We start from the raw sequence: 21,474 nt of genomic DNA, 5'->3' as shown, positions 1-21,474 counted from the left end.
CCCAGAAACTTTCCCGAATCTACCAAAAAGGTACACTTTTGGGGATTAAGTTTGAGGTTGGCTTTCTTGAGCACGTTGAGAGTGGACTTGAGGTTGTGCTCGTACTCCGAAGTGCTTTTGCTTTTGACGACTATATCGTCAACATACACTTCGACCTCCTTTCCAATCAGGTGCCGAAAAAGCTTGTCTACCATCCTTTGATAAGTGGCTCCGGCATTCTTTAAACCGAATGGCATCTTTTTATAAGCGAAAATGCCGAAATCAGTAATGAAGGCCGTTTTTGAAGCGTCAATCTCATCCATTAAAACTTGATGGTATCCTTTGTACAGATCAAGAAAACAAAAAATTTCAAAGCCTATCAAAGCTTCTACTTTTTTATCTATGTTCGGAAGGGGATAGCAATCTTTGGGACAGTGCTTATTTAGATCGGTGAAATCTATGCACATCCGCCATCCTCCTTCCTTTTTCTTGATCATGACAGGATTGGCCACCCACGAAGGATACTTCACTTCGAATAACACATCCGCCTTCAATAATTGACGGACTTCGTCATGGATGACTTGACTTCGTTCTGCCGCAAAGAGTCTTTGCTTCTGTTTTATCGGCCGGACTGAAGGATCAATATTTAACCGATGAGTGATTACCTCGGGGGGCACTCCGGTCATGTCCAACGGAGACCATGCAAAGACGTCTTTATACTCCTTGAGGAGCTGGATGGTTTTTTCCCGAAGTAGGGGCGTTCCCGCGAAGCCGATCTTAACCGTTCTGGATGGATCGTCTTCGTACAGCCGAACTGTCATCGAGTTCGGCTCCGGTATGACTTCGGTCATCGCCTCTGACTCCGGCTGCTGTGATTGCTATGCTTGGTGGTGCCGATCTGACTGCTCGGCACTTCTAAGCGCAATTCGCAGACATTCCTTTGCTCTCTTTTGGTCACCTCGGATGACCGCTATCCCTCCTTTAGTAGGGATCTTGATGGTGAGGTGATAAGTGGAGCAAATGGCCCGAACTGTGTTGAGCCAGTCTCTTCCCAGGATGATGTTGTACGGGGACCGAGCTTTCACCACGAAAAACTCAATCATCGTACTGGAGCTAGTAGGCGCTTTCCCCACCGTGATCGGAAGGCTGATAATACCTTCAGGGCGGGTGTCCTCCTGGGCGAAGCTCTTCAGGGGAAGCGGAGCCGGACTGAGCCGAGCTGGGTCCACTTCTAGTTTGTCAAAGCACTCCTTAAAAAGAATGCTAACCGACGCTCCTGTATCCACAAACACCCTGTGGATCAGTTTGTTTGCCACTCCGGCTTGGATGACAATGGCGTCTTGGTGAGGAGAGATGGCCGGGACGGGATCAGCATCCGAGAACGTAATCACTTCGTCCTGCTTCAGCCTTTTATGCGTTGGCTCCTCTCGATTGGAGCCTCTGCGCTCTGACTTCAGGGACGACTTGGTCTTCCCGGCAGGGAGAGCGTCAATAGTCTGGATTACTCCATCATATTGCGGCTCGTCATCGTCTTCGGGATCCGGCTGCCTTTTCGGATCCTGAGGAGCGCAGTTCGCACCACTCTGCTTCTTATTCTTCTTTGGCTGCTTGCTTTGGTATTTTTTCAATGTCCCTGCCTTCACAAGAACATCGATACCTGCAGCCAAGTTTCTGCACTCCTCAGTATCGTGACCGTGGTCTTGATGGTAGGAGCAGTAGCTATCCTGTGGTCGGCGCGCGGCTGATTTCGTCATCCGCTTTGGCTTTTCGAATAGGTCAGAGTGCAGTTCGAAAATTTCCGCTCTCGGCTTGTTCAGCGGTACGAACTGAGCGGTCGGCTTCTCGGGATTGAGACGGGGTCCCAATCTGTCTTGCACCGGAGCCCTTTGAATTCTTTCAAATGGAGTCCGGCGAGGATGCCCCTGATCGCTATGATCGGGCTTCCTTCTGTCTCCTCGGGTCGATGAGCTGTCTAACGACCGTTTGCGACGGTCTGCCTCATCGGCCCGGGAGTACTGGTCCGCAATGTCCCACATTTCCTGAGCTGTCTGCGGACCGCACTCAACGAGCTTCCTGTAGAGAGCTCCGGGCAGGATTCCATTTTGGAATGCCGAGATGACAAGCAGATCGTTGAGATCGTCTACTTGCAGGCATTCCTTGTGGAATCTTGTCATAAAGTCGCTGATTTTTTCGTCGCGACCTTGACGAATGGAAAGCAGCTGAGCCGAAGTGATTCGGGCTTCCGCTTTCTGAAAGAACCTCCTGTGGAAGGCATCCATTAGATCTCGGTAAGATCTGATGCTGCCCTGGGGGAGGCTATCGAACCACCTTCTCGCGTTCCCGATGAGCAGCTCGGGAAACAGCTTGCACATGTGGACCTCGTTGAGACCCTGGTTCGCCATGTTATATTGATAGCGCCCCAAGAAATCGTGAGGGTCCACGAGCCCGTCGTAAGTCATCGACGGAGTTCGGTAGTTCTGTGGTAGGGGAGTTCGGGTGATGTCGTCCGAGAACGGAGTCTTCAGTGCTCCGTACACGGCGAATCCGATATCTCGTCGGTATGGAGGAGATTGAGTTCTCCTGTGATTCCGGTACCGAGGAGGAACTGGAACATGTTGGGGACGGGGATTCTTTCTCCTGGGAGATGCGACACTACTGCGGTAGTGACTTTCTTGTGCGGAGGGAGAAGGAGAATCCGCCGTTTTCGTCTCCGGCTGCTTTTGGCTTTTTCGCAGGAAGGTTAAGAATTCCTCCTGCTTCGCCGCCAAAAACTGCTTGACAGCCTCATTCAAATCGGGCTGCTGGGAAGACTCAGTGGGACGATTTTTGGAGCGGCTTGTTCCTTCGCCATGAGAACTGGTGGTGGATTTATCCCTAGGCTGTTTTCCAGACCTACGGGATGGATTGGCTTCCTCCTGGTTCTCACGGGCAGGAATACGGGTACTCTGCGATCTGGTATGCATTTTTTGGGTGGAAAGAATGGATCAAAAATTCGCTTTATCACAAATTTTGTTCTCTGATTCCCACAGACGGCGCCAGTGATGAATCCGCGAATTTCTGATGTTAGTAAATGCTGGTAGAGAATAAAGACTACGACACAATGAATTTACGTGGTTCGATTTACTGAAGTAAATCTACGTCCACGGGAAGAAGGGAGGGCAAGATTGTATTGCTTGATCTGGGATTACAGCTTACAACACAGACTTGCTATATGCTATTTTATCTCTAGAGAGCTTAACCTTTTTCTATCTGATCTAAGTTCTATTTATACATTGAACTAGGATCGTGGTTTGCAGCCCCACTAACAAGATCGTGGGTGAGCAATAACTGCTCAATAACTGCTTCGTACCACTAAATAGATCGTGGGTATAGTGGAGGTCGTGGAGGCCTTTCATGAGTCCACTAACTCCTAGTTCGGTCGAAAGCTGAGACCGAACTGCTGGACTTTACCGATCAGCTCTTGCCGATCTGAGAGGAGAGCTTGACTGGTCGGCTTTTACCGAGCTGTAGGCTGAGTCCGAACTCTTTGGTCGTGCCGAACTCTTTGGTGCCGAACAGATACTCTTTCTTGGGCTCTGGGCTGATGGGCCGTCACTGTTATTGGGCTTGCCATTAGGGTTTAGTTCGTACCCCATCACTACCCCCCCCGAAAAGCGAAGTGAATCACTTCGGCGAGGTGAATCACTTCGGCGAGGGAAGGAAAGGAATACAAAATTGGTATTTTTGTGGTAAAATATTGGTAAAGACGATCAGTGTTGCATGGCTAGTAAGGCCATCCACAGCGCTGTTGTTCCCCACCGTTCCTAAACCGTTCCTTAAAATACTATTTGCGGGACCCACTGTACTTTTTTACTCCATTCCTTAACTAAGGAACGAAACCTGCAACCCTCCGTTTCTTATCCATTCCTTAACCGTTCCTTAAATTACTATTCATTCAATTTCATTTTTTATTTTTATTTCCAACCCAATTCAATTAAAACAAACACACTTCATTAAAATTAAAATAACATTACAACTTCAAATTCAAAAAAATAGAAAAAGACATAATTAAAATCCTAAAAAAATAAAAAATGACATAATTTAAAATACAATTTTATAGAGACAACCAAGAATGAGTTATCCCACATCGAAAGTGGAACATAAAACATTCAAGGATGTCTCTATAAAATAGAGATAACCAATAATGAGTTTGTCTCACGTCGAAAATGGAACATAAAACATTCAAGGATGTCTCTATAAAATAGAGATAACCAAGAATGAGTTTGTCCCACATCGAAAGTGGAACATAAAACATTCAAGGATGTCTCTATAAAATATAGATAACCAAGAATGAGTTTGTCCCACATCGAAAGTGGAACATAAAACATTCAATGATGTCTCTATAAAATAGAGACAACCAAGAATGGGTTTGTCCCACATCGAAAGTGGAACATGAAACATTTAAGGCTGTCTCTATAAAAGAGAGACAACCAAGAATGAGTATCATAAAATCGCAAGCCCATCAAATATATATGGGCTAATACGAATTTCTAGTATTCATTTATTTGTAAAAATTGTTTTTAAATATAAAAAACAATTTTTATAAATAAAAAATATTTTTTTAAAAATTCATTTTTTAAAAAAAATGAATTTATTGCGTCAGCGTGACGACGCCCACTCGCGGGCCGGCGAGTGGGCGTCACGCACGACGTAGGGCGAGTCATGTCGCCGAAGCGCGTGGCGGCACGGGTCGTGGCGTCGGCACCTGGCACGGCTTGGGAACGACATGGAGACGGAACGCACCTCCGCAACGCGTCGCGCGCCGGTTCCATTCCGTCGACACGAAACGCGGAACGCGGGCTGCCCGCGTTGCGGGTGCTCTAAGGATTTTCAATTCTGCCACGTCGGATGGATTGAGACATTGAGTCATTTAGTGCCCTCCTCATCCGTAAATTCACTATCATCAATTTAAAAAGAATAATGAATTTACTACTTTTATATGGCTAAATTGTCAAACGAATATTGATTAAATTTTACTAATATAATGTGTCAACTGAAAATATCTATGTGAACGAAAATACGAACTGATGTAAATAGGACAAGATTGTTTTAAGCATGACTAAAAAACATCGTTTTACATATAGATTAGGGGTGGGTCGATACGAGATATCGTATCGAAAACGTTGTATCGTATACCGTATCGAAAATATCGATATGAAAAGAATTTCATATCGTTATCGTATCGAAAGTTTCGATATATCGAATTTCGATATATCGAACTTTCGATATGGATAATATCAATATCGATATCGTATCGAATACCTGTATATCGAAAATTATAATTTCAAAACTTAAAATTCACACAAAAATTAATAAAACTTCAACACAATAAAATTAATAGTGTTCTTATCTCCATATCCATAATCAAAATACAATACAACCAAATACAATTAAATGGATTTATATATATTTATAATTTTAAATTTTAATATGTATTGAATTTCAATATGTTTCGATATACACGATATATATCGTATATTCGATATAAAACGATATATCAAAAATATCGATATATATCATATATTCGATATAAAACGATATATCGCGATATAAAGAAATTCATATCGTTATCGTATCGAAAACTTGCGATACGGTATCGTATCGTATCGAAAATTACGATATATCGAAAATTCGATAATTTTTCGATATTTTTCAATACGATACGAGCGATATATCATTTTTTCGATATTTTTCTCCAGCCTTAATATAGATAGACAATTGAGAAAAAACTGATTTATCATGATTTAATATTCTATTTTAAAAATTATATAAACAAATCATAACTTGAGCATATTTTATGATTACAATAGTAATCGTGTGAGTGTGCCATTGTCATTGAAGGACCATGAGCTTTGAGCATCACTCATTACTTGTCCATATTTACTCATTACAGTACATTTTTCTAAAGGGGATTTTAAATTCATCATTCTACCTCCCAAAATTCCAAATTTAAGATAATAGTACTAATTTGTATTCGTCTACAGAATTCTTTTTTGGCAGTGACTATGATACTAGAGTTTTGTTTGGAAAAAATTAACCATTGTTAAAGAATTATTGTCCCACTTTAGTAGTTCCGATTTATCATTTTTGAGTGTCCCATTTTAGAAGTTCTAGTTGGAATATTCCATAAATAGTACTAGGCTCCACATTCCACTAATTTTTTTCAACTCAAATTTTATTATACTCCCCCGTCTCATAGGAATAGAGCAATTTCCTTTTCCATCCGTCATATAAAATAGTCCATATCCAATTATGGTAAATTTTTTCTCCTTTTCTTTTACTTTATCATTTATGGGCCCCACTATCCGCTATATAATTTCACCTACTTTTTCTCATTCTCTCTTACTTTACCAATTACGTATTAAAACCGTGGCAATCCTAAATGACCTATTTCTATGGGAAAGAGGGAGTAAAACTAATAGTAGGACCCACATTAATTTTTTTCATAACTTTCCTATATACTCTCTCCGTCCCACTCTAAATGACACATTTTCCTTTTTGGGATGTCCCACTGTAAATGACATATTTCTAAAAATAGAAACACCACTCTTTCTAATTTTTGCTCTCTCTTACTTTTATTCTCCCCATTTGCTGAACTCAAATGGGGCTCATAAAGTCGGACGGAGGGAGTATTTCTTAAAACTCATGCCGAACGAGACTTTAAAGTGAGACGGAGGGAGTAAGAGTGTCCACAGTGGAGCCGGGGCGGCAGCGCCGGCTTTTAAAAAAAAATTCTTAAAAATTTTCTATAATAAATACACCCAATTCTCTCATTTTTTTCATTCACATCCACATCCACATCCACACTACAATTGCACAAACATATTTTCATCTCTAGATTTTCATTCGTAGTCAATATGCAAGGAGGAGATAGTGATTCGCCCAGCAATGGCGAATCTGGACACTCGAGCAGCGGGTACTAAGTGGCGGTTCTAGTGCAGCGAGTACCGACACAAGCAGGGGCGGATGCAAAAATATTTATCGATAGAGGCTGAGATTTCTAAATTTTGTTTTAAAGTATACTTTTGAGTAATTTAGATAATTTGTAGGGGCTTTACATTATAATTTACACCAAAATTGAAGAAATTTTAAAAATAATTAGTAGAAATTTTTTTAAAAGAAATATTCATTGATGGCTTAAGCCCCTCCCCCAATACATATGGGTCCGCCCATGGGCACTAGCACCCCCGCCGTCGACGCGTATGTCAACTATTATTATCAGCCTCCATTCCATACGTGGAGATCCAGTCCCCCTCCATCCCAGGGGTGGGGTGGCCATCCTTCGTGGCATCGACGGCGGCAACGGGGGATGGAGATGGAGATGCAACGGTGGATTCCGATGATGCCACCAAGTGAGTGGTAGCGGTGTATAATTTTCCCCTAATGTAACCAAAATTTAGTTTTTTTAAAATAATTAATGATATTTTTTTCTAATTATTTTTGTCCGATGAGTTTTATTCCATTCCAATTAAAATATACCAATAATTGATTAATTTAATTTGTGGTTGTGGCGCAACTCTTATTGTGAGCTGGACAAGTTTTTTTGGCTGTAGAAGTGTTTTTATGGTTGTGAACAAGTTTTTGCAGCCGTGACTTAGAGCATCCACAACCGTGCTCTTGCCAGCGGCACGGTTGTGGGCCCGGGCGGTACTATTCATGCCTGCTCTCTGGCAAGAGCACAACACCCACAACTGTGCTCTTCCGCAAGGACGAGCACAATTAATTTAAAATTCAATTAAACAATAACATTTCCATAATATTAAAATTCATTTAAAAACCACAATAAATATTACAAATGATAAATAAAATTAAACATTACATAATTAAAATCCTAAAAATTAAAAAAACCACTACTCGTTGCCGAATTTCGTCCACATGTGGTTGATTAGGTCTTCTTGTAGTTGATTGTGGATTCGAGTATCGCGCATTGTGTGTCTTGTCTCGATCCTCTGGCCAACCGTCGTATGCTCGCCTCGGCGTGGGGGAGACCTCGCTGTTGAGCTTCCGGCTTCGTCCTCGTCGTAGAAGCTAGCCGCCCTCGGCCCTTCGTCGGCTATAATCATGTTGTGTAATATAATACACATGAACATGATGTCGGCGATATTATTCACGTACCACAGCCGAGCCGGGGCCTTCACAATGTTGAATCGAGCTTGAAGGACCCCGAAGGCTCTTTCGACGTCCTTCCGCGCTGACTCTTGACGCTGCGCAAAAAGAACCCGTCTCGGGTCGTGCGGGTTGTGGAGCGTCTTCACGAACGTCGACCACCTTGGGTAGATACCATCGGCGAGATAGTAACCCATTCGGTATGTATTTCCGTTGATGGTGAAGTCGATCGCCGGTGCTACACCATTCATCACATCATTGAAGAGTGGTGAAGAATAGAGCACGTTCAAGTCGTTGTTGGATCCGGCAACGCCAAAATATGCATCCCAAATCCATAGGCGATAGTCGGCGACCGCCTCAAGGATAAGTGTTGGGCCGCCGCCTTTGTGACCGCTTAAGTGTTGCCCCCTCCAAGCAGTCGGGCAATTCTTCCACCTCCAATGCATGCAGTCAATGCTGCCAAGCATTCCGGGAAAGCCATGGACTGATTCGTGAAGACGAAGCAACCGTTGGCAATCATCGGTTGTGGGTGCCCGAAGGAATTCATCCCCAAAAGCAGAACGAACGCCCTCGCAAAAATTCTTTAAACAAAGGATTCCAGTGGACTCACCGATATGCAAATACTCGTCGAAGATGTCGGCCGTTTGCCCAGTAGCGAGTTGTCGGATGGCACACGTACACTTCTGCAACGCCGTGATACTTTGTCGGCCGGCTGCATCTACACCTGTTTGAAAGTATTCAACACGTGCGGACAATGTGTTGACAATTCGCATGAACAAGCGCTTTGACATGCGAAAACGGCGCCTGAAGTAATCTGCCGGAAACCGCGGATGGTCGGCAAAGTAGTCGGCAACGAGCCTTTCGTGGGCTCCCTCCCGGTCACGATGGATGTAGCGGCGATTTGATCTAGTGCGTTGAGGAGGATGAGCGGGGGTATTCGCCGCGACATATGCTTCGTAAGCGGCACGATGTTGTTCGTAGTATTCTTGTTCTTCGCGCTCCGCTTCCGCCATGAGATGAGTGAAATCCATTTGATGTTTTGAGTGAAGGTTGAATGTGTTGATAGTTTGTATAAGAATTATGAATGAGAGATGAATGAGAGATGAATTGATGTGATAAATGAGTGATGAATGTGTGTATTTATAGATGATTTTGGAAAAAAAAATAAAAAAAAAATAAAAAAAAAAAAATCAGAAAAAACGGGAAAAAACGGCCATATTTTTGGGATTTGGAAAATATTTTTTTTTATTTTTTAGCATTATTTATAATTAAATACCGATTTTTTTTTAAAAAAAATTTGAATGCAACGGCTACGCCGTTGCCCAATCCCGTGCCGCCACGTGTGCGTCCGCTGGCACGGACGTGCTCGATACATCGAGCAGCGCCGTGCCAGCGGCGGCGACCCTTCTCCTTGCCGCTGGCACGGACGGCGGTGGCGACGACCGCTACCGCTGCGGATGCTCTTAGCGCGTGACGGTTCCACTCCAAGGTGAAACACTCTAATAGGTTCATTGTATTAAATTGATTGATTTTTAATTTGTTAAGGAAAGCTAACTGAGCATTTTTTGTTCAGTAAATAGCCCCTTGGCTATTTCTTCTCTGTCGAGGTGACCGTCGTCCCCATTTCTTTGGCGTCAACTCCACCAAATTTGAACCCACACACCATTTATACGTATCCTTTGCGTTTCATTTCACCAACCCACCTGCAGATTTTGATTTCTTGATTTCAGTTCGGTATTCAAACCCTAACTTACCCAATCCTATTGGATTCGTTTGAGAGAGAAATAGTACAAATGGTGGGTGCTTCTCTGGCGGGATTGCAAGATCATGTAAAGTTAGCTAGAGAGTACGCAGTGGAAGGACTCTACGACACTGCCGTTATCTTTTTCGATGGAGCCATTGCTCAGATCAACAAGTAATGTACCTTTTCTTTTCATTTTTTTGTGAATTTTCGCTTGCCCAATTGTGCTATCTGTTTGAATTTCATTTCTTGATAATTTGGGCCAATCTGAGCTTTACCTGTAACACGAATTTCATGGTGTCTAATTAAGTCGTGCAAGAATAATTAGAATAGGAAATTAAAGAAAGGTTGGGGTTTTTACTAATTTTTATTAAATGTATGTTTTCTGGGTGAAAACTGTTTCATTAATCTGATTTAATCAGCATTGTCATTTGAGATCGTCGATTTTTGTGTTAGGCATTTGAATACAGTTGATGACCCATTGCTTCGTACGAAATGGATGAATGTGAAAAAAGCCATATCAGAAGAAACAGAGGTAGTGAAGCAGTTAGATGCTGAGAAAAGGTCGTTTAAGGACGTTCATGTTGGTAGACGGCCTAGTTCTCCTCCTATTTCGACCAAATCATCTTTTGTTTTCCAACCACTCGATGAGTACCCTACGTCTTCTGGTGCCCCTATGGATGACCCTGATGTGTGGAGGCCTCCTAGTCGAGATCATACAGGTAGGAGACCTGCAAGAAGCGGTCAAGTGGGTACGAGGAAGTCACCACAAGATCCTACTTGGGCTCGTGGGGGTGCAGCTAAAACAGCTCCACGTGGAGGTAGGACAGGCGCTTCTAGTAAGGTCAACACTGGAGTCCGAGCATCAACTACTGTTAAGAAAGGCTCTGCCAAGTCTACCTCAGGCTCAGGGAAATCAGATTCCGTAGTAAGTTACAGTGCTAGAAGCTGTAGTTATATTTCAGTGTGCTTGTTAACTCTAGGACTTGGAAATATAAATATTTGGAAACTTTTTCTCTGTTATAGTTTGTCATTTAAGAGACCATATAACTACAGATAGAGATAAGTGTGGCCTTTAACAACTAATAAGCTTATTTCTCCTTCCGGATGTAATTACTAGATACGGTTGTGCTTAATACTTTATGCATATTCGAGTATTCATGTGGATATTAAATCTGATCTGTATAGTTTAGGAAATAATTTGATGCTCATGATAATAGGTGTTCTTTTATGTTTATCTTTTCCAATAAAGTAACAGATAAAAAAATGCTGTCATTCCTAAGCTTGATGAAAAATTTACATCATAAGAATGCTTGACATATACAAGATTGAGTTTTCCTGTTTTTTGTAAAGTTATTTTTAAAAATTGCTAAATATGAACTCTGCTTATTATAATATTTTGCAGTTTGTTCTTATTCAACCATCCATTCATATACTCCTTGTAATTTGCGTAACTTTGTAAATATTTAGAATGGGGATGCTGAAGAGGGAAAACCCAAAAAAGTACAGTATGAAGGGCCTGATGCTGACTTGGCAGCTATGCTTGAAAGGGATGTCTTGGATTCCAGTCCTGGTGTTAGATGGGATGATGTGGCTGGCCTAAGTGAAGCAAAAAGACTTTTAGAGGAAGCTGTGGTGCTTCCTCTGTGGATGCCTGAATATTTCCAGGTATTTGATATTGGTTGAAGATAAATGATCCTACAATATAGCCATGCTCATACCTACCTAACTAGTTTACTTTTTCTTAATATATGTTGCTAGCTTATCTTTCTAGTTTCTTGTCTGTTTGTCTAACTTGATCTGGAATCCAGAGTAGATCTTAATAGTGAGTGATCCACTTATTTACTGCTTAGTTTTTCTGAAGTTGCTGAATGTGGGCATCTGTTAGAACTGAGTACTGTTCTTTCTTAGCTACATGTGTTTTAAATGATAGAGCAGTTAACCTGTGTTTATTTGATAGAGTGATTAAGATCTACAGAAAACTAAGTGCCTATCATATGATCTAAAAGTTCTGTTGTCCCAGGGAATTCGCAGGCCGTGGAAAGGTGTCCTCATGTTTGGCCCTCCAGGTACTGGAAAAACTCTTCTTGCTAAAGCGGTTGCAACTGAATGCGGGACAACATTTTTCAATGTTTCTTCTGCGACCTTGGCTTCAAAATGGCGTGGAGAAAGTGAAAGAATGGTTCGGTGTTTATTTGATCTGGCAAGAGCTCATGCTCCAAGTACCATATTTATAGATGAGATAGATTCTCTGTGCAATTCTCGTGGGTAAGAAGAAATTACTTCTCTCTTAAGTTATAATGGGAGGAAAGTCTTTATTCTGCAGGTCTTCATGGGAATTGTTACTTCTAGATAGAGTTCATCGTAGGATATAGTTGGCTCACAAATTGTAAGTTCTGAGCCAAGCCCCCTGATTCATGAATTTTTCCCATTTTTCTAGAGCTTCTGGAGAACACGAATCTTCCAGGAGAGTGAAGTCTGAACTCCTAGTTCAGGTAGATGGGGTCAACGCTTCCTCAACCAATGAGGACGGCACACGCAAGATTGTGATGGTTTTAGCAGCTACAAATTTTCCCTGGGATATAGATGAAGCATTGAGGTTAGGCCTTGTTTTCATTTTCATCTAGAGTTTAATTTGTTTAAACTTAGTCATTACTAGTTACCTAACTTACCTCTTGATTTTTCCACAATGAATGCAGGAGGCGGTTGGAGAAAAGAATCTACATCCCTTTACCAAATTTTGAAAGTCGCAAGGAGCTGATACGGATAAATGTGAAAACTGTGGAGGTAACATCATATTGATCAGTTCATGGACAAGGGAATATCATAACTTCCAAAAGTACTTTTGTCCCGTTGGTTTTTTTTATGTGGACTTATGCTGCTGTTTTGGGATTTCCCGATCTCATAACCAATACCATCAGGTGGCTCCAGATGTAGATATTGACGATGTTGCCCGCCGTACAGAGGGATACAGTGGAGACGATCTCACAAATGTTTGTCGTGATGCTTCATTGAACGGAATGAGGCGCAAGATAGCAGGAAAGACGCGTGATGAGATCAAGAACATGGCCAAGGATGAGATTTCAAACGATCCGATTGCAATGTGTGACTTTCTGGAAGCCATCACCAAGGTCCAGCCTAGTGTTTCAGCAGCTGATATTGAAAAACATGAGAAGTGGTTTGCTGATTTTGGATCAGCTTAACTGAGTCTCCTGTTATATTCGGTACAATTCTTCGCTTCGTCTCTTTCCCGATATCCTTCTTGTTGGTCTCGGTGCTTCGTCTGTTTGGTTTACTACTATCACGCGACGATACAAAAATTAGCCCCGAAGCCTTTTTATTCCTCAGGTATCTGCATTTTAATGAGCTGTTTGTTTATGGTGAGAAGCTTCTCAAGTTCTCGTGTTCTTCGTATTTTTAACATATCTACTAATGATACAAATCTTATTGATCTTTGTATCGAGAAATCGATCTGCATTTCCTCTAATTTCTGTGTTGTGTGACCTTTTTTAATTTTTTATTTTGAGTTGGAACATCTTCCAAGAACTTGGGGAGTCTTTTTACTCTTGTAGTTTATTTGTGACTTTTGAATATTGTCAAAAAAATTCCCAATATTGTAAGGATTTTTTACTAGGGGAACTCTGGGATTATTTTTATTAAATTAGGCTAATGTTGGCTGCAAAAATGCAGTTCTTTAAATATTGGGTTTTTTTTTAGATTTTAACCAAACGCTTGAATATATTAGGCTATTATTTCTGATAATAAATATGATCGACTAATATACATTTGAATGTACTTACAAACATAAATGCCTAATATACAAATTTATTTAAATGCTTGCACTAAAATATACTCCTTTAATATAAAAAATATTTTAATGATCGAATTTCGTGAAAAGATTACTTATGTAACTACAAATATCTGGTTGTTATATTTTTAGAAATCCCCTAATACTTTAATTCACACAATAGTAATATTTTCACAAAACGAAAATCGAACGGCCGTATAAGTTGAAGTAATTACGAAAAGCCAAATTTGATTTTGTGATATACAATGCGGGAAAAATCGACTCATTCATTTGGTAGTGAGATTTTCGATTTATCACAAAATGCCCCATCGCAATCTCTGTCGATATAATAATATCTTACATTGTTAAGAGGAAAATATTCGTAATTTACTATGCACATTTCTACATAACTTTAACATATAAATGCACTTATTCTCAATGCCATTATTCTTTTATGCTCACATAGCAAATCATATATTGTTATGAGAATCTTACGTCTTCAAATGTAAACAACAAATAGCAAATCATAGTACTATAATTTTGTTCTCCTCTCTATTTCCAATTGCACCAAAAATTATGAGAGGCTCTCATTTCCTCCAACTCTTTTCATTCATCGTCCTCGTTCTCCCCATTCGGACACTCGGTATGTGCTTAGTCTTTTGAATTCAACTGCTCTTCATTTTTGCATCGACATGTTAAAAAAGTTAGTATTCCGTGTTTAAGTAAAGCTTGAGTTTGACTTGATTGTATATAAGCGTAGGTGACGATCCTTGTAAAGAAGCGTTTTGTGGACAAGGAACATGTGCGCCCTCGGCCTTGGGTACCAATTATACTTGCACGTGTAAGCTTGGATGGAAGCAAGCTTTTGATGCACGTGCTTGTATTTTACCAATTTGTAAGTCTCTCATGTTCATTTAATATCTTAGTGAGATTATGAAGAACTCTGATTATTGTTTTTCACTTTTCATTTTCAAATTAATCCTAATTGTGTTAATTAGAAGCACATTATTTTCTTTTGTCCGGAATTTCATCTCGTTAGTGTCGAACACAATTGAAAATATTCATTTTTAAAGAGATGATGATGCATGAAATTTGATTAGCCATTTTCTTTAAAAATAAAGATTTGAAAAAAGTGATTCAACATTTGCAGGCTCTATAGACTTCGAGTGCGGGAACAATGCGCCGCCGCCGCAGCCGCTGCCACCGCCGCCGCCTGGTTTCACACTTCCACCATTTCTTGATCCTTTGAGCGGTAAATTATTTTATTATCATTAGCAGGTAATATATCAACATAATTATCCTTAAATTAGAAAATATTAAGAGGGATATAATTACTGAATGCAATATATTGTATCATAATTATTTGCACTTGATTATAATACACTATGAGCGAACCAAATAGTGCAAATAATTATCTTTTATACAGTTATACATTCATTATATCTTATACTATAGGATATTTGTTATTTCATTTATTAACATGCCCCTTCAATTTTTGTTGGAATTTTATTTTTCTAATCGGGTTAGACATGGAATTTACCAACACCTTATTTTCTCTGTTTGGACCCAAATATGCTGTTGGATCGATTAATCAAAGTTCCAGCTACAGTCGATGATCCACTCTAATATCATAATATATGTATATGGAGTTTCAACTTAAAATCAATTAGTGAAACATTGAATAGTTCATAAAACTTATATAATAATTGCAGTCTTATCTTTATATATCGAATATTTGTAACATTGATACGACAGGATGTTTTTTGATATGGTGTAATGAGGGTACATGCCTTTCCAATGGAACGAAGCATACTTGTGAATGCAACAGTGGATCAAGCAATTTGCTCAACCTTCCTGACTATCCATGCTTCAAGAAATGTAATTTATCATATATTTAAATTTTGAGCAATGAATAATAAAAGCAATATTAGCAATTCAATAAATAAAAAATTTATTAATTGGAATTTCTTACATATTTGGGTGCAGGTAGCATCGGATTAGATTGTAATAGCCCACCGGCATCACCACCACCACCAAATGGTACGCTACCTCTCCACCTTAACTCCTTATAGTTTAATATTCCTAATAAAGTAATTTCTATGTTTGTGTATTTATTATACAAATACTTATACGTATACTAATCAGTAATATGCAAAACTTATTATCTTTTCATCTTACTTTAATTATTCATATTAAAGTAACTTATTAAACAAAATTTATGTAACTTTTAGAACTATGGATCATAATAATCATTACTAGTATTATCTTTTCATCTTACTTTAATTATTCATATTGATTATAAATATCTACTAGTTAATTATATTTAATTGATTAATATAAGTTTGTCATCCTAATACATAATTTATCAAAAATTATATTCTTAGTAATCATATACCCAAAAACTACAATTTCCATCAACATTGGTTTTAATTAATATGCACATTCTATGCATAATGCATTATATATATTTACAGTTTTAATATAAGTATTTTTACATTTGAACTTTGAAGGGTCAGATAAAATTTTGAAGAGATGGAGCAATATTGTGGTTTCATTATCTACAATCATTTTGGCGTGGATCATGCATGAATGAAAAGGATAGATTTATTATAATACGGTCTCATAAATAGATTTGTATAATGGAATGGTATAAATAAAATTTTGAAGATATTTCTAGACAATATTAATATTTCTTGTTAGAACCTTATCGATGTCTCGTCAATAAACCTATATAATTGTGATAGAAGGAATATATAAATATATATGCATTATCGTTCATATCGCTTCACTATGTGATTCTCATATTTTTTGAGTAATACTATATTTTATTATTTTCCAAAAAAATAAAAAAATTAGTTGTGCTCTTGGCTAACACAATTGCACATATATTAAATTATCTATTGTGATGTAATATTAATAGAGACTCGGAAGTATGTTTTCAAGTTTTATATGCCTACTAATATTGATTAAAGAAACTGGTCAAAATTGCACTATAATATTTGACAGTTAATATAGAGAATTTCAGAAAGAATTTGTTGCAAATTGAAATATATGAATTTCAATACGATTAGAATTAAGATTAGTGGCCAGCTAACAACCTCCGCATTGGTTCCAGCGGGCAAAACTTTGCTGAATTGGGGATGTGCGATAGTGTGGCTTCACTCTTATCAGATGGTTGGCTTCCTTGAAAAATTCAAATTCCCGAGCTTGTTTAGTACTATATAAACACATAACATGATTGAAATAAAATAGCTGCCCAAGTAAAATACTAATGCAACAATCTTTTTCAAATCGATTTAATTGAACTATATTCACTTTTATCATATTGATTTAATTAAATTTTAATGAATATAGGAGAAAAGTAATTTAAAAAAATATCTTTATTTTCATACTCTTTAAAGTTAAAAACATTATAATAAGCATTTGCATGTTCTTCACATGGATAACAACAATGTGTCTATGCAGACGTGAATGTGAGGCTAAATGAATAATTCAAAAAAAATTGAAAAATCAAGGTATAAGACTAATTCACTTAATCATTTGATACGAATAAGACTAATTCACTATATCATTTGATACGGATAACGACTGATCTAGCCTAGGCCAAGCCTCCGCTCCAACCTCCTGTTGGGCTTGGCCAGTGTCAAACCGTGTAACTCCACCACGACCACTCTGGGAAGTTTGAGTGTGTGATTGAGTTTGGGGCTTTAGAGATGGCGGAAAGAAATGTAACGAGGTAAAAGACAAGGATAAAAGTGTGGAACTTAAACTCAGGGAACTGGAAAAAAAAAAAAAGTAAAGTTACAGTGAAATGATAAAGGCTCATAAATGTTAGAGGCATTAAGCTATTCTTCCTCTTTCTAAAACCTAGCAAATGTTAGCAAGTGTTTTTTTAGCTCAATTTAACAATGCTATGAAATGTGTCCTTACTAGTGTTTTAATTAAAAAATGGCTTTTATTAATTTGACTTTAAATAATAACCAGTCCGAGTCAGGCGTGATTTAACAGGACATTATGAAAATAGAAAGTGACGACTTATGTGTTAAGGCCTTATGGGTCAAACAAAAACCATGGATCTGAAACTTGATTATACTTTAAAATCCACTCTGTTTCAATTAAATACAACCAAAAATATCACTCATAACTATACAAATTAAAGCAAATAGTAGTTGAAGTTATAGTATTATTAATTTATTACCAATAGCAATTACATGGAGCTAGGGGCTTGCACAAATTTTCACACAATATAACTTGCATCCAACTCTTGATAAAAACCAATACACACCATATAGTATAATTTTTGTTTAATTATGGAAAATTGAGGTGATGAAATGAATTAGACCCCACAATAATCGTTGAGAGGATTTGGAGAAGTGAGAGCGGCGTCGTATGATAAGTAAAACTCCATAAACTTGTGATAATCATAAGGCTTGTAGAGTAAGGGGTGATCTTCATCCACCAGTTCCTCAGGGGCCTTCACTATGCTCCCCTCTTTCATAGTCGAAAATAACGCGATCGAGTATCGAGCTTCGTCTCCCCTCATCATCACTCTATGAATGGGACAGTGTCCATGCCTGTAAATTCATTTCCTAATTATACATATATATAATGCCAAATTAAGAGTGTTATGCTGTTTTAATTACTGTAACAAAATGAGAATTCTTACGTGGAAAGAGATTCCAACAAAGACAAAGAAAGAATAAGGCGATGTTGGGTGTGCAGTGAACCATTTTTGGCCATCTTTGGTGAGAGAATCTCCAATCCTACGATGTGATGTGATGTGATTGAGTTGTTGCACTATGGTGAGAATGTTCTTGTCTGTGTGAGCTACTAATCCTGTTTGCGTCTCGTGTTTTGGAGGGTTGTCGTATTTCTGAACTCGAACAACGAATGTGCTGGACTTGATGTGATCCTCTATGTATTTCTCTAGTTCAATATGGTCGAATTTCGACAATTTCTCTGTATACGACTGCAAATTCTTGCTGGTAATAAGGAAAACAAAATCAATGAGTAAAACTAACCATTTTCTCTATCCTAAAAATTTACTCTCTCCGTCTCAGATAGTTTGTCTTACTTTGACCGGGCACGAATTTTAAGAAATGTAATGAAAAGTTAGTTGAAAAAGTTAGTGGAATGTGGGTCCTGCTTTTATATATTAGTTTTATAATAAAATGTTAGTAGGAATGAGTTAGTGGAATATGAGGTCCACTACTAAAAATGGTAAAAAGTGAAATAGGATAAACTATGTGGGACGAACTGAAATGGAAAAATTGGACAAACTATCTGGGACGGAGGGAGTATTTTAAAACATTGAATTCCACATAGCTATTTCGATTCTAACAGTTTGGGAAAAGTTTCTATTTAGCTTCGAATGTGGCTTCGATTCTAACAGTTTGGACAAACTGTCCTCATTGAATGTGGCTTCGAAGCAACCATACCCTTCCAAGGCTTGCTTCACTGGGATTTTCACAGGCTCCCATGTTCCATTTTTGTGTTCAAGGTTGGAGAAATCTATTACAGGAAGCTTCAGGGTTTCGGTCCCCATTTTTGTTGTAAAATGTAAGAGCTATACTACATATATATAAGCATCAAGATTTTATTTTATGTTTAGAGAGGGAGAGCATCATGAATTTTATTAAATACTAACACAGCAAGTTTATGCAACAAAAATAATGTTGTTTAGTGATGGTTAATTGATTGCGTAAAATAGTTTACACAACGATACTAAGCAAATCAAAATATTTGATTCCATAACATGTAATGAGCTAAGCAAGACCAAGTTTGAACACACTTAATGTGAACCAATGTGCCAATTGTTGTTGAAACTGTATGCGCAAGAAAATCCAATATATTAAGCTAAATCATTTGTGATGTTGAACCATCAACAAATTTCTGTATAATCTATGGGGATGTTCTTATCAAAATACGTTTGATTATTTTAAAATCTATTTAAGTTTAAATAATAACAAGTCCAAATCATGCTTGATTTAACATCATACTATTGATTTGCAATGTCAATTAATGATTAAAGGAGGGCATTATTCAAACTAAAAGTGACGATGACGGTTTTTACACAATTGTTATTGGATTTGGTCCACTAAGGATACATTATTAGCAAGAGGCTGAAAGTCCAAAATATAATTTTATCTATTTGTGGTTCAACAAATACTTCGTCCGTATTATAAAAATAACACATCTTAAATGATATGAATTTTAATGTATAATTGATAAAGTATGAGAAATATAATCATTAGAGTATTGTTAGTAGGGAATATGATCCACCTCATTTAAGAGAAAAAAGTTATCAAAAAAAAATTCTATCTTTTGTGGGACAGATATAAATGACTATTTTATTGGACATAAAGAAATACTCTATGAAATATCTTTGAATTTTCTGAAGTATTTTGACATATTAATCATAAAACAGACTCCAATCGGGTAATATTTTGAAGTATCTTTGAATTAATTGAAAGTTGCCATCATCAATCAATATTGATATTTAATTAACATTTCAACCTAATATCGTCCTTATTTAGCAACACCATAGTTATGATAATTGATGAATCTGAGTTTAGTAGTACAATTCGTGAAAATGAGTATTTCAATTCGTACAATAGTTTTTTTTTGTAGGTTTGTCCATGAACTAATTACTAGCATATATAATTAATTAGGTTAACCGACAAATACTGATAATTTTCATTATCACTTAGAAATACATCAAACAAATCAAGCACATTAGGATTTGCTGACATGGTGACAAATATATTTGAATTAGACAGGGATGGTCAACTCGATTTTGTAATTATGTTATCTATACTAATATTAATAGGATAATCTTGGTGGTCCATATTGATAGGGACTTGGGAGCAAGTTTCTGTTGATGTTGACAAATTACTATTAAATCATACAGTACTCTTTTACATGCTTAGTGCAACTGTCATCTTATTTTTGAATTATTTTTCAAAGTTTTAACAGAAATATGATTCGTCCATCAAAACATTGGAGATAATATTAAATTAAAAGTGATTGGAATTAAATCTCAATAATGTTGATTAGTGGGGGGGATGGAATTGAATCTTAATATTAATGTTGATTTCAACTTGTGACAAGATCGCATAAGTGTCGGCTAGTCCTTGATTGAAACACAAATTCTTCATATTTTACTATTCAATTAATAATGTAAATTTTTTTGTGTGTTTGCAATAATTGGTAGTAGTATAGAAAAGCATATTGCTATCTTAGTTATTTGAAAATTCTAAGAACTTAAAAGGAAAATAAAATAAAATTATAAAAAAAAAACTCGCCACTTAAATGGTGTCAAATGACCAAAATTCATCGTAGTCATGACAAATGCTATGAGTATGAGTTGTCGGTATATTTTGCAAGCATCGTGTGAATTAATATTTCGATACGGTTGACGTTTTCGGCATCATCTGAGACTCCGAATGAACTGCGTTAGAAAAGGTAATCTACATAACATTAGTCTAGCTGGTTAATATATCAATAGCTTTTTTTCGCCCTAGACATAGTATGGAAATAAATTACGAAAGCTATCTAATTAAATTGTCATGGGCAATTGGGCATGTATAACCAAATATATTTGTACACACATACAAGTACACCAATCAATACCATATACTACTATTTATATACTCCGATTTTTTTAAGTGGCAATTATTCTGTGGTTTTTATTTTGTTCTCTTTAATGTTTAAATTTTAAAGTCTTTCAATTATGCCTTTATTTTAGAATTAGGAAAATAATGAAAACTGAGAATTGAGGATGAAACTCTAAGTTTATATAATTTAATTAATGTGCTTTTGA

The 21,474-nt window shown here is 37.7% G+C and overlaps 2 protein-coding genes and 1 long non-coding RNA gene across 4 annotated transcripts; 2 read left to right on the top strand and 1 right to left on the bottom strand.

The window, feature by feature from the left end:
• Positions 1 to 9,675: 9,675 nt before the first annotated feature.
• LOC121802437 (katanin p60 ATPase-containing subunit A1-like) lies at positions 9,676 to 13,352 on the top strand. The gene is made up of 7 exons (XM_042202112.1): positions 9,676 to 10,039; positions 10,322 to 10,793; positions 11,336 to 11,533; positions 11,889 to 12,133; positions 12,306 to 12,464; positions 12,565 to 12,652; positions 12,787 to 13,352. Exons 1-7 carry the CDS (start codon positions 9,918 to 9,920, stop codon positions 13,066 to 13,068), a joined length of 1,566 nt encoding a protein of 521 aa, XP_042058046.1. The 5' UTR covers positions 9,676 to 9,917; the 3' UTR covers positions 13,069 to 13,352.
• An 802-nt stretch (positions 13,353 to 14,154) lies between these two features.
• Positions 14,155 to 16,913, top strand: LOC121803274. 2 transcript variants are annotated; one of them, XM_042202954.1, is made up of 6 exons: positions 14,155 to 14,295; positions 14,413 to 14,547; positions 14,803 to 14,904; positions 15,408 to 15,530; positions 15,639 to 15,692; positions 16,768 to 16,913. In XM_042202954.1, exons 1-6 carry the CDS (start codon positions 14,229 to 14,231, stop codon positions 16,875 to 16,877), a joined length of 591 nt encoding a protein of 196 aa, XP_042058888.1. In that variant the 5' UTR covers positions 14,155 to 14,228; the 3' UTR covers positions 16,878 to 16,913. The 2 variants fall into 2 exon arrangements, with proteins under 2 accessions (XP_042058888.1, XP_042058889.1); XM_042202955.1 differs by lacking the exon at positions 16,768 to 16,913 and adding an exon at positions 16,163 to 16,391.
• Positions 16,914 to 17,818: 905 nt separating this feature from the next.
• Positions 17,819 to 18,599, bottom strand: LOC121803510. The gene is made up of 2 exons (XR_006051037.1): positions 18,319 to 18,599; positions 17,819 to 18,226 (listed from the first exon to the last, which is right to left on the bottom strand). It is a non-coding gene; the product is annotated as an uncharacterized LOC121803510 (long non-coding RNA).
• Between the last annotated feature and the right edge of the window lie 2,875 nt (positions 18,600 to 21,474).

Source organism: Salvia splendens, chromosome 5 (assembly GCF_004379255.2).
Source record: "Salvia splendens isolate huo1 chromosome 5, SspV2, whole genome shotgun sequence".
NCBI lineage: Eukaryota > Viridiplantae > Streptophyta > Magnoliopsida > Lamiales > Lamiaceae > Salvia > Salvia splendens.
Note: the sequence above shows the minus strand (reverse complement) of the source record. Positions and strands in the feature narration are given on the sequence as shown.

What these genes read in the sequence shown, in the direction of transcription:
- LOC121802437 (XM_042202112.1), top strand. Translation starts at nt 9,918, where the DNA reads ATGGTGGGTGCTTCTCTGGCGGGATTGCAAGATCATGTAAAGTTAGCT. An exon ending in GATATAGATGAAGCATTGAG is followed by an intron (nt 12,465 to 12,564) that starts GTTAGGCCTTGT and finishes CAATGAATGCAG; the next exon opens with GAGGCGGTTGGAGAAAAGAA. An exon ending in TAAATGTGAAAACTGTGGAG is followed by an intron (nt 12,653 to 12,786) that starts GTAACATCATAT and finishes CAATACCATCAG; the next exon opens with GTGGCTCCAGATGTAGATAT.
- LOC121803274 (XM_042202954.1), top strand. Translation starts at nt 14,229, where the DNA reads ATGAGAGGCTCTCATTTCCTCCAACTCTTTTCATTCATCGTCCTCGTT. An exon ending in ATTTCTTGATCCTTTGAGCG is followed by an intron (nt 14,905 to 15,407) that starts GTAAATTATTTT and finishes TTGATACGACAG; the next exon opens with GATGTTTTTTGATATGGTGT. An exon ending in CTATCCATGCTTCAAGAAAT is followed by an intron (nt 15,531 to 15,638) that starts GTAATTTATCAT and finishes ATTTGGGTGCAG; the next exon opens with GTAGCATCGGATTAGATTGT.